General features: G+C 37.3%; 1 protein-coding gene across 1 annotated transcript in view; it reads left to right on the top strand.

Moving 5' to 3' along the window:
* The window catches only part of LOC124554738 (F-BAR domain only protein 2-like), a 280,178-nt gene extending 266,921 nt beyond the window's left edge, over positions 1-13,257 (top strand). The window contains exons 18-19 of the mRNA XM_047128385.1: positions 3,498-3,727; positions 10,282-13,257. Coding sequence (XP_046984341.1) covers positions 3,498-3,727; positions 10,282-10,352 — 301 coding nt within the window. The 3' untranslated portion in view covers positions 10,353-13,257. The remainder of the gene's footprint in view (positions 1-3,497; positions 3,728-10,281) is intronic.
* Positions 13,258-13,866: the final 609 nt, after the last annotated feature.

The raw sequence follows: 13,866 nt of genomic DNA, 5'->3' as shown, positions 1-13,866 counted from the left end.
CACAAAATTTATTGTTAAAATTGTGGATAGCTGGTAAATGAGTGAGAAATTGCTGTAGTTCGTTGGTTTGTGAGAATCAGTTCTATGTAAATGCAGTTGATAGCTCAGTCAAGCTGGATATTAAACTTGCATAAGCACCAGTTGCATTAAAATGGGTCATGCATTCAATTTTTGTTACAATAAAATTGCCGATCATTTGTTGATTGTGCATCACATTGAATTAGCAATTCCTTTTAAATGTTACTGTTCAGACTCCAACAGTACAGACTCACTCTAAACCACCTTCCATATAGATAGTTAATTTCCTTAGCATCATATATAGGCTATAGTAGTACACAGGATGAAGAAAACGCTCCACACTTGGGGGTTGGCATGTAATTCTTCATCCAAATTCAAGGCTAAGGTTTAGGTAGCAGAATCAGGCCAGGTGCATTTTAAAAACACTTGTGTGAACACAATGACATGACAACACTACTGTCATCATGCAGGGCATCGGAACGTGCAGAGGAAAATGTATCACCTCGGAGTACTGTAGCAGCAATTGTAGCCAAGTTAGAAGACTGGGACATCAAATCCACATCCACCATGGAGCTATAGTTCAAATCATTGTCAGGTTCCTTTTTTATCTTTTAGATGTTCATTCCCTAGTTCTTGTCGCTTGTAAGCAAGACGTTATTTTGTCACCTGACAATAGCCTATTATGACAGTGGTATCCATAAACTGCCTACTATCTGCACCGTGCACAACCATAACTGGTCATTTCAAGTTGATGTAGAGTGGCTCCCAATGGAGTACACTCTACATCAACTTGAAATGACCAGTTATGGTCATGAGCATGTTATATGCTTTTGGTACTAGGTGCATCCAGAAATCAAGCTGCTGCTGCTCGTGTGTATGCTGCACTGTTTCCATAAAGACACCACCTTTATAACAATTTTTTCATTGCGGGTGCAACGCATTCAGGAAACCAGTAATCTTTGTCCACAAGTGGTAGACAGAGGTTATTCAAGGACTGGACATACTCCACAGACAGAGTACCTGATTCTTGAAACTGTTGATCAGTCACCTCGCCCATGTACCTAGAATATTGCAAGCCATCCCAGGTATGTGAAATGTGTGTTGCTGAAGTGTTAAATGATGAAGAACTGCATTCGTGTCATTACACATTAACTCAATACCAGCAGCCAGAAGACAGTACTCAACAAGTTAAGTTTTGTGAACAGTTTATAAAAAATGTTGTATGGACTGACAAGCTTAGCTTCACTTGTGAATGTATTTTCAGTCTCCACAACAACCATTATTGGTCAGAACTCAACCCATGTAATTCGTAAATGTGACATTCAGGCACGCTTTGGCATAAATATGTGGGCTGTAATCGTGGGAGGATTGCTTTTGGGCCCTTAGCTGTTGGTGGACAAGATGAATGTACCGCTGTATCATACGTTCCTTTGTAATACTTCGCTTGACGCATTAGAAAACGTTCCTCTGGTGTTCGGCAGCGGCTATGGTTTCAGCATGATGGTGCACCACCATACTTTGGAATGAATGTGCGTAACTATTTAAATGAAGCATTTCCAGGGAAATCGATTGGGCGTGGAGGTCCAATGTTCTGGCCTCCATGTTCCCCAGACGTTATCCACTAGATTTTTATTCATGGGAATGCTTAGAGGGACATGTTTGTAGTACTCCACCCATGGAGATACGCAGCGTAACAGCTCAAGTACATGCTGGTTCGGCAATGTGGGTGCAGTTGTCTTGCATAGTGTCCAGCAAAGTATGATCCGTGAAGTGATGAAGTGTTTACAAATGCAATGTGGTTGCTTTGAACATATTTTGTAATGTGAATGTTGCTCGTACGAATATGTTCCAGCTCTGTGAAGATAAGCCTGGACGTAAAACGTAAAGAATGGAACTGTTGTGCATAGCATAATGTGCAGTCTAGTGTAACCTAGTACTTATTGTGCTTTTGTGCCTCATTGGATACAGATGATGATACTTTATGCAATATTATATGTTATTTGTGTCATGGGTGAAACAAAGTGGTTGTTTATGTCTCACAGGTTCATGTTATATCTTAAAATTTAAATAAAGGTAACAGTAACTGAAAGAAATACACAAGATACCTCAATGTGAAGGTGTAAATTGGATACAATTTGATATTTTAACTGTAATAAAAAGTTTGATGTGAATATGACTTGAACATCCGTAAGTCAGCATATCATTTCTCATGGTGTTGCCTCATCTCACTGAGCTAATGGGGCAGCTCCAGAGCAGCACAAAGCTTATGCTACCTGTTATTGACCATATAGCATGTAGTTACAGCATTGCCAGAGCCTCGTTCTTAAAATCAAATCTCTATGAGATCTATTGGTGGATCTAGATTTTGCTAGATATTTTTTGTCTTAAACTGGGTTGAGGGCTCGCATGCTGATCATGAAGTGTGGCATTTTTTTCTTTACCCTCTACATCTTTTGCAACAAGTCACCAATCATTCTGCCAAAATACGATTAATCCTCTCTCAAGTCCTCTGTCCTTCTTTTGTCTCCAGCTCTCTGTTACTGTGGCACATAAATCAATGTATTAACAAATGAAAATCCCGAGGCAGAACTGAACAGTGCTGAATGGAAAGTTGAGGCCAAAGAATAAAGCAGGCATTAGTGTTGTTAACAACAAATACTGATAGTGAATATAGCAAATTTGTTGCCAGACAAAAGACATATTGCATACTTCTGATCTTTACACTGTTGTGCAGATGTTTTCGTTATAGTACAGATACAAAGATTAAAATATTCAAGAAATGTCCATGAATGACTTCTGAAAATTTGTTGGTGGAATTTGCTTTTTGAACTTGAGTATTTGACTGGACTTTTGATGCTGTATTGAGTAAGTGATTATTGCAGTGCAGTTGTGATACTCACATCTGCATTGTCTAGTTTTCGTGTCTATTTTACAGTTTTCCATATGGTCTGAATTGTATTACCATTTTCTGTAATAATATGCATATATTTGGATATTTTAATACCTTTCTGTAGTATTTCTGTAATTTTTGTTGAATGCAAGTAATACAGGAGACTGACTTATTTTGGAATATATGCATATAACTTTCCTTTTACAAGATATTTTAATTCCTTTACTTTTTTCCTTATAGAAATTCTGCATTTTTTTGTATATAAAAGCAGCTTCCAAACAGTGACATAAATTCGATTTGAAATACATTTAATTTCAGATTAGCTTCTTTTTCCATATATATCTCTCACCCTTTGACATGTTTTATTGTTTTCTTAAAGTATTGTATGTGCTATTATGGTCAACAAACTTCACAATTCTGGTAAAATTTGAAGAGAAATATTCTTCATATTCACATTTATCAAATTTAGTCTTAATTTTTTATAATAAAACTTATCCAGACATAAAATTACATTAGTCATATTTTTTAAATTTTAGATTTCTTGTGTGTAAGTTTGTTTGACCAATTCTGTTGTTACTGTTTTATATAGGCAGCCAGAAAATAATCGTGCTTTATGGAAATTCACGGAACTCTCCCAACATAGTGAAAATCATGGTGTTGGTTCCCTGAGGGCACGTTTGGAAGTGACTAATGGTCCAAGTAATCAGAGCACTATAGCAACACAATTTAATTGTGAAGGTACTACTCTGTCGGGCTTAGAGTTTGAGCTGGTTGGTGCAGGCTACAGACTGTCACTTGTGAAACGAAGATTTGTCTCAGGTGAGAAAATTTGTATGGTTGATCACAAATTTCTGAACTTCAGAATTTGCATTGCTCTCCCTCTGGTTAACCCTATAAATGTATTTGCCTCATTTTATAATTTATTGTAAAGACATTCCTTTTTGCGTGTGTTGGTAAATGCATTGCAGGCTATGCACTCTAAGAATCAGATAATATACCATATGCTTAGGTTTTGAAAATGCAAAGAAGAGGATTGCAGGAACAAAGTATTGTTTGAAGACTAACTCGCAGGAAAGCTGATGCTATGGAGAAGGGTTCAGATGGCACAGGTTGTAAATCAGCGATTGAAATTGAGCACGTTGGCTCAGCAGTATCTTCTGCCACTGGGTGGCATAACCTTCCCTTCACTCAGGTGGATGGCCTTGGCTTTTTTTGGGTGGTGGTTCCCCTGGATGTTTCCACTGGATACTTTGTCGTAGTGACTCTGGTTCGAAGTTATGACACCATGACTCATCTCCAGCCATCACTCGTGTCAGGAATGCATTCCCTTTCCGAGCATAGCACTGCAAATGAGCAAGACAGTGGGCCATTTGACACACTTCCTGGTATGGTTGAAGATTGTGGGGCACTCATTGGGTACACACTTTGTGCATTTGCAGTTGGTCCTTCATGATGGTATGAACACTTCCAACACTCAGTCTGACCACGGCGACTATGGCTTTCACTGTCACGCGGCGGTCCTGGGTTATGAGCTGGATGGTGTCATCAGTAATGCAAATGAAATGCAGTGCCCCAGGCTGTGCATTATCGGCTAAAGACACCCGTCCTTCCCTGAAGCGCTTCTGCCATGCCTTGACTCTTGCAAGGGACATGCAGTGTTCACCGTACACTTGTGACATTTGTTGATGAATGTCTGTTCCTCCTACTCCTTCTGCTGTCAGAAAACGGAACACGACCTTGTTGCTCTTCTGTTGATGCCTCCATGTCATGGTTTGCAATGCGGCTGGCAGCGTTGGACAATTGATGAATGTTGCTGCTAGCTCTGTATAGTCATGTGATGTGCACACGTGTCCTCTAGCGATGGGCTGTGAACTTCCACGCTCCGGTCAGAACCACACCTCATTATGCACGCCATGATATAACCCTCCTGTCACCGGTTTGCGCATTCCAGACTCCGGTTCGTTTCTTTTTGAACGCCCCTTATAATACGGATTCTGAAAACATTGATTATATGAAACCCAACTCACACTCTTCTCGCATAACATATTGAAAGCTTTGGATGTAAGCAGTCAGATAGATGCAATATTTCTTGATTTCTGCAAACCATGTGACTCATTGTGAAATGTGTGCTTATTATCAAAAGTACGATCGTATGAGGTATCAAGTGAAATTTGTGACTGGGTAGAGGAGCTTTTGGTAGGGAGGATGGAGCAAGTTACCTTGGATGTAGAGCCATTGACAGATCTAGAAGGAACTTTGTGTGTGCCACAATGAAGTTTGTTGGGTCTGTTGCTGTTGAATATTAATGGTGTTGACGTTGTGGGCAGTATTAATAGTAACCTGAAACTTTTTGCAGTTGATGCAGTTAGCTGAAATGAAGTGCAATCTGAAAGAAGCTGTACCGATATTCAGTCCAACCTTGGTAAGATTTCAAAGTGGTGCACAGATTGGCAACTTGCATGACATGTTTGGAAATGTAAAACTACACACTTCGCAAAAAAAAGTGTGGGTAAAACTGGTAGCAGACTTAGGTTTATCGGTACAGTATAAGGGAAATGCAGCCAGTCCACAAAGAAGCTTGCTTTCAAATCACTTGTGTGAGCCACCCTAGAACATTGCTCAGGTGTGTGGGATACGTACCAAATAGGACTAATAGGGGATACTGAACATATACGGAGAAGTACAAATGGTCCAGGTTTGTTTGACTGGCGGCAGAGTGTGACAGAGATGTTGAAACAACAACTGACACATTCTTGAAGATAAACATAACTCCCCTGCTAAAGCCTACTGATAAGGTTTCAGGAACAAGCTTTAAATTATGATTCAAGGAATATGCTACAACCTCACACATTTTGCCCCCATATGGGTTGTGAGGACGAGATTAGATTAATCACAGCATACACAGAGGCATTTAATCAGTGATTTTTCCTGTGCTCCATATGTGAATGAATGGAATGGGGAAAGCCCTAATAACTGGTAAAATGGAACGTACCCTCTGCCATTCTCTACACAGTGGTTTGCAGAGTATGGATACAGATGAAGATGGAATGTGAGGTGTCTGCATCAGATACAAAAGTTTTGGTGCTCTTCATGCTGTTAAAATTTCAAGGCTGTGTCATTCACCACTTTTGTGCTACAGAATGTCAAAACATGGGAAATATCAACCACAATGATGTTCCACCCATTCTGTGACTGCAGTAGTTCTAGGAACAAACGAAGTATACCGAGTTCTCTTTAGTACTTCTCTGGGGAAGTTATGGGTTATCAACCCTATTCCTCTGCAGTAGTTACTTGAGAGTATTCTAGGCGAGTTGAATACATAATAATACCATAAAAAAATTTATACATCAAATTTGTACTTACTTCGATGTTATGCTGCTAAATATTATAATCTCTTTTCTTTATTATTGTTTTATTAGAAACAGCAGGTGTTCTTGAACTAGAAAAAGTTTTTATTGTTTTCAAGACTCCCTGGATATGGTTTAAACCATGAGCTTGAAAATACTAATGACAAAAATTTGCAAACAGTTGTTGTATTTAATGTTGATAGTTTTTTGTTATTTTTGGTGCTTAAATTCTATATATTTGCTAACATTTTTTAAAATTTTTGTATCTTTATTTAACCTTTCGTTAGGTGAGTCACCTCATGATGCTCCTAGTCATGATGTATCTCCTGGATATGTACTACGATTTTTGTCTTTAAGTGCCAACTTCTTTGTATAAAAAAAGATTGCAGTTATCTTCATTGGTACAAATGTGACATATACAGAACTGAACATCAGACTATGATTTTAAAATTAACTTAAATAGTTTACATAATTTAATGCAGAAGTGTAGTAAATAGCTATACAAATAGTCCTCAGTAAACCATAGATTTAAGTAAATCATTGAAATAATCAGAGTGCATCTTAGTGTCTTCATTGCTTCATACAGATAAACAATTTTTGCATGGTTTTGCAAACTAAAAAAGATGCATACCACATTTTTCGAAGATGCATACCTTTGGAGATATGAAATTTGAGGGTGCTTCCTTTTTGTTTTTTCTAACTATACGTACAAGAGACAACCTCCTTTTCTGCAATTCTATCACTAATTCTAAACTAGTGAACCAATTATCCACTGTAATGCCCCTACCAGTCTCATGTATTGGCTCAGCAAGTCTCAGAAGTACTGCTTTGACAGAATTATTATTCTGAAAGAGATCTTCTGGCAGTAGTCCACACTACAGGATGTTTGGAAATTCCTGTTAGAAACTTCTAGGACTTTTATAGGGGAGTGATTACATAATATTTTGAATAAGAAACCAGTCCATAAATGTGCCATTTCCATTGTACAAGTGTTTCAATTCAGATGGTTAACACGTCCACTTCTACCTAAGGAACTGAGTTAGGTGTGACACAGTACAGTTATTAGGTAACAATTTGAAAGGAAACATAATGCAACATCCACTTGTTACTTAACCATATTTGATTATATCAGCACTTAAACATTACATGTTTATATTATTCTGAAACAAAAAAGGACCCAGCATACTATACATACAGAACAGTACGGATGCAATACAACATCAGGTGATCATCTGACATAGTACCAATCATCTTGTCTACTCTGTTACGTACCAGAACAAGCAGCTCTTGAGACTTTTATCTTTTGCCCAGCAGATATGGATGCATTACACATCTGAACAGAAATTGTTGTAGAATGGAACCAGTACATTTCCAGACATTGGTTCCTATTCAAAATATTATGAACTCACTCCTCTCTACAAGTCCTAGAAGTCTGTAATGGGGATTTCCAAACACCTGTACGACTCCATGTTGTAAGTATAGTGTAGTTTAGTGTCACACAGACAAAAGATTTTTATTCCACATTTATATGGTTTCAACTGGTGTAATCCACACCGCCATCGAAATGCTGGTAGCTGCTCATCAGTAGTGACGTTTTGACGAATGGGGTAATGTGTCTTGTAGTTATTCACAAACGAGGTGAACATTTCCCTCATGGCCACAAATTTGTCTATTTTTCTTTGTTATTGACTTGAGATGCCATGATCGAAATAAATGCATCTTGTTAGGAATCGGAAATGTTTCTCGGACATAGTCATTCTGAAAATATTGACGCCAAGATCATCTGCTGCCCAGAAGTCGTGAATATTTTGCCATCCTACAGTAAACACACCAATAGAAAAAGACTTTCATTGTGACTATATCTGTGTGTCTGCAATCACTCTCACATTCAAAATTCCCTTCCAGATCAGCTACGCACCCGCTGATATTTTCCATGGTTAGATGTATCATCACTAATGAAAAGGCTCCAGCAATCAAATTCAGTCATCATATTCTTTTCGTTTCCCACTACCCCAGGCAGTTTGGTCAGTGTATTATAGAGTTGTTGTTTCCCAAGGCACATGTCTCCATTTATTCCATACTTACTTGAAGTAAAATAATAGATATGTTTTTATATCATCATTACTATGTTGTTATTATTATCATCATCATCATCATCATCATCATCATCATCTTTTCCTTTTGTACTCGCCCAAGTAATAATTTTCTTCACTTTCCTGTACTACATCAGTTTTCCCTTCATCGACTTTATGATCTGTGTCTCAGTCTACAGATACTGTTCCAGTCATGTCTTCAGTTTCAGAATCAATTTCTACAAAATGATGTTCAGTGGAGACATCATCATTGAAAAGAATGTGATGTGCCTCTTCCAGATCCTTAAGATTCTCAGAATTATACACATTACCCATTTTCAAGACTAGGAATTCTAGTAACAATGAAATGTACACTCATCTACCAGACAATAACAGAACTACTGGCTTGAGTGTGCTCTAAACAATGCTGTTGTTGCATTCAATAGTGGCAACAATGCATTACACAAGTTGGTGTGAGATATCTAACTGATGCAACATGGTACACGTTTGAGGTCTGCCTCATAGCAACCACAGCATTATTGAGATAAGCTTGAAACTTCTGTGGAACAATAATAATGTGATGAAAGATGTCTGGGCCATGAAGCACTTATCTCCATTTCTCCATTTATTGTAGAAATATTGAACATAAATTAGTCCGTGTATATCACAGATACATATGCGACTAACAAAAAGTTAATTGTAACCAAGGAATTATTAGAACAGTGTACTTGTAGTATGGAAGTTACTCGAAAAGAATAGGCCACCACCTATCAGTAGATGATTTTGCAAATGCACATCATGTACTAGACATGTCCACCTGCACTTGGACCCAGATACACTCGCTTACCTGCACAATGTCGTAATAGATATTGGCAGTACCAAAATTAATACCATAATGACCAGTTCATCCTCTGACTTGAGAGTGACAATTTAGTGTAATTTCATTATTTTTTTAAGTACTAGCCAGTTGTTTCTACCCCCTCTGCCGTCCCCTCCCCCCCAGCCACCCTTTCCTCCACACACTGCCGCACTCTCCCGCCCCACTCTGCCGCACTCTCCCGCCCCATTCTCCCCATGCCCTCTGCCGTCATTCCCCCCCCCCCCCCCCCCCAGTCTCTCTCTCTCTCTCTCTCTCTCTCTCTCTCTCTCTCTCTCTCTCTCTCTCTCTCTTCCCCCCCCCCCCACCAGTCTCTCTCTCTCTCTGCCCCCCCTCCCCCTGCCCACTCTTTTCTGAACTACAGGTAGATTTCTAGTGAGTTATGGACATCTGAAATTTTAGTGTCCATGTGGAATGGAGTCTGTTGGTCGGCTACCATAGTACTGAACCTGAACTGCATTTCATGAGTTGTGTACTTATTGCATACACAATGAGGATTTCATCCACTTGCACAGCTGTTTGGCATGTGCACTATCATTTTGACAGACATGCTGTGTGTTTTAGACAGCACAGGAAGAATGCTAATGTGGGAGTGTTGATGTTTTGTGATGTTTGAAGCATGTTTGTGATGTTTGAACACATTATAACAGATTATCTGTAACCAAAACACCACCTCAGTAATGCTGCCATCTTGTAGGACAGACATGTTTAGTTCAGTAGCTGAAATATGTTTCTCAGTTGCATCTAAGAATTTCTGTAATGTTCTATCTGATTCTCCTTTAAAATGCTGTCATACCTAAATCCACCATCAGTGTCGATGATTATTAAGTACATGCCATCCCCCTGAAATGAACTATTTCATATGCAAAGTGACGTGAATTTATAAGATGTGGTTTATGATCTTTGATTCTGTTTTGTGAAATATGATTCTCAACAAAGTTGATGAACAAATATTTGTTTAGCAAATGTGTATGATTACCAAGCATAAAACTAATATTTGTACAGAAGGTTATAAAATGAGAAAGTTCTAAAAATCATGTGTCTTCTTGCTGAAATTTATTTTGGTACCTGTTTCAGGCAAGTATATATGTGATGGTGACCCTGACCCAAGGAATAGGTATGCAACTCCACCAGGATCAGAATGCTAGCAGCTGTGCTGTTTCTTGGAAACTCATAAGTTCCATACTTGTTTAGTTCCAGTGACTGTGTGTGTCAGTGAATATGGAGTGTATGTGAGAAAACCTATTGAGTGATATGAAAATTTGCAGTTGTGTATTTGAAAAAGTCAAAGTACCAAATTGACTGTTTGTAATAATCTAAGTCATACCTCAACATTTATTTTATCATAAAGAGTATTTTAAATTCATTGTAAAATGATGTGTACAATAATGCTGTTACTATGAAAGGCATTTCAGGTAAAACCTTTCAAAATACATAACTGGTCCTTATGAAATGGACAGTGATTCCTTGAGGCTAACTGAGGAAAAAAAAAAAGAGTGAATGGATGTCATTGACGTTGTGCAGTTGGGTGAATTTATACCACAGTTTAAACATTAGATAAGTTGACTCATGTATTTAAAAAGTGAAATTGCTATTTTATAAGTATTTAAATCCAAATCTGATTTTTTTTAACATGTATTAAACACACTGAAAATTGTTGGCATTTTTATTCTGCCTTAATTTACATTCTTATGTTTATACTAAACAATGAGAAATATTGAACAGATAGGCACTAAGGCAGCAGAACAATGCAATGCAGTTCTTTAAAATTTCTAGTATTCCGCCTATAATCAGCTCTTATCTTTGTTTTACTCTTTCTTTTTTGATGTGATTCTGTTGCTTGTGTGTATTGCAGTGCAAAGAGTATATATTTTCCTTTCTTTATTTTTTCCTTTAGTGACAAGAAATCTCATTTAATGGTGCAAATTTTAGTGGTATAGATGTAGAGACTTATTTCCTAAATCAAAATATGTTCTGGGTTATTTGTTTCATATCTGTGTCATGTTGTGTAGTTATCAGACTGAAATAATTAATTTTCAGAGAAGTGTAACTATTTGAAATGTGATATTTTTTAATTGTTATAAAGTTTAAATGTAACTTAAGATTCCTGTATAAGGTACTACACACATTTACTTCAGGTTATAAGTACATTGAAAAATTACAAACTAACAAAAAGGCTGAATGTATTGTTGAATGAGAAATAATACATATAATATCTCTCTCCACCACTCATCATCCTCCTCCTCCTCCTCCTCCTCCTCCTCCTCCTCCCCACCCATTACAGAATGCTTGTCAGTTGTCAGTATTTAGATATATGGTTTGCATTTACTCTGGCTGAATACAGATGTTCACTTTCTAAATGTAATACTACAGCTGCACAGTTTTAAATTTTGTGTCTTAAGGATATCATCATATACGTTTTTGAGACAACATAACTTGATGGTATCTTTTAAGGATATCATCATATACGTTTTTGAGACAACATAACTTGATGGTATCATCAAGAAATTTCTGTCAAATGCACAGGTTCCCATACCCAGCTGTATGAACTATTAAAAAGTGAATCATGCCAGTGGGAATAAATGACAGTTAAGCTTAAGTATCTTTACTAAGACAGTTTCAATCTGTGTGTCTATCACATGGGAAATCAGTTCTGTTGCATATGTTGCCTTTCAAGAACATTGCCTCTTCATATGTGTAACTTTTTGATGGTTTGTAATTCTTGGTATTTATACCAATTACTGCATTAAAAATTTTTATGTAATCAAATCTGGATTGAAACAGTGCCTTAAAAAGGCAGAAAGTGTAATTATTTAATGCAAGTTCACTCTGCATTTTTTGTCCTTAAATGTATTTCATGTGTACTGTTTACTGTCAAATGTCAGTATCAGGACTGTGTAAAAGTTTGGTGCTGATTTTTCTCTGTTTGAAAATTGACAAGATGGTCTAAGCTTTTTTCTAACTAGGAAATAGTGTAATTCCGTACCTTTTCTAAGGTTTAAGTGTAACAGTCGCCAAGAGACTAAGTGTAAAAACTGAAGTACTAGTTTGCATATAAATGGTGCCCTGCTTTCCTTGAGGAATGAAATTTTAAATATTACTTTTACTTGATAGTACAATTTTCCCAAAGTTTAGAAGTAGTACTAGTGGTAATAGTTATAGCATTATTATAAAATTTTGTTTCAGTGCATTGCTTAACTGCTTCATTGGGATTTCTCAGTATTTTGAAAATCTTTGTTACAATTGATTAGTGATCTGTGTAACTGTTTGACTAATTACATACATTATACTTTTGCTGCCTCTTTGTTGCTGTACAAAGTGGCACACTATGAAAAATTAAATAGATTCCAGGAATTTTTTAATCAGCATGAATACTGCAAAACAGTTTTTTTTAATACTAACCTCAGTCATTTGACATCTTGTAATGTGCTTATGATTTCAAATGGTTTCAAGAACATTCTCAGTTTTTCTCTCTATTTAATAGAGTGTATTAGTATCCTTGTCTCTGCAACCCCTCCTTTTGGTATTCTGTTTACTGAAGCTCACAGTGTTCACACAGAATTAACAATATTATTTGGCCGAATGTAGAAAATACTGAGACGTGGAATTATTCATGATATGTAAATTGTAGATTTTAACTCTATCCTTTTGTTGACCTTTCTAGCCTCACACACATTTGAAATTATGGCCTAAGAGGGATTTGTTCCATATATTTGGCATGTTTTCAACTATTTGTTTTGATGGCATTTTACAAACATTCTTGTGAACTGATGATTTAACTAAAGACATTTTTGTCATAGAGAAGATTTATCAGACTGTGTGGAATGTGAATGCATTTCTCATGTTGCCTACACCACTGCATTGTTACAGCTTTCTTTCTGAATAGTGTTGAAACACTTTTTGATATCATTGAACAGCTCATTCCTCTAAACCGAGCGAGGTGGCGCAGTGGTTAGCACACTGGACTCGCATTCGGGAGGACGACGGTTCAATCCCGTCTCCAGCCATCCTGATTTAGGTTTTCCGTGATTTCCCTAAATCGCTTCAGGCAAATGCCGGGATGGTTCCTTTGAAAGGGCACGGCCGATTTCCTTCCCCATCCTTCCCTCACCCGAGCTTGCGCTCCGTCTCTAATGACCTCGTTGTCGATGGGACGTTAAACACTAATCTCCTCCTCCTCATTCCTCTAAGTGAGTGTTCATTGCCACCTTCAGGTAACTGCTTTGCTTTGCTTCTCATCGAAGCATTTTTCTTTAAATCCAAATACTGATTTATGTAGTGCAGTGCTGTTAGAATTGCTTATTTTCTTAATATAGGGATCACGTACATTGCTACAAGAATTTCTGTTCCTGTTTCCATAACACTGTCCTCATTCTGTGAAGAATATTTCTGAAAACTAACCATAAATTGTATGATGATGATAAATATTTGCTAATCCTTACCACTGTTCTGTTTATGACGGCAAATGAAGTTCATTTAAATTTGGTCAATTCTGTCATTAGTTAAACCTGTCCAAATTAGGTTAATATAGGGCCACTTTCATCATTGTACCATTAATCTCAGTCCACTTCTCATGTGGGTTTCTACCTCCTCTTTTCCCAACTATCAGATCAAGTAAAAAATTGCTATTCTTCCTGTCATTCATAAGTCTTTTATCTATTT

The sequence above is a fragment of the Schistocerca americana genome, chromosome X (genome assembly GCF_021461395.2).
Source record: "Schistocerca americana isolate TAMUIC-IGC-003095 chromosome X, iqSchAmer2.1, whole genome shotgun sequence".
NCBI classification, from domain to species: Eukaryota; Metazoa; Arthropoda; class Insecta; order Orthoptera; family Acrididae; genus Schistocerca; species Schistocerca americana.
The sequence above is the reverse complement of the archived record's forward strand: the minus strand, read 5'-3'. Positions and strand labels throughout refer to the sequence as shown.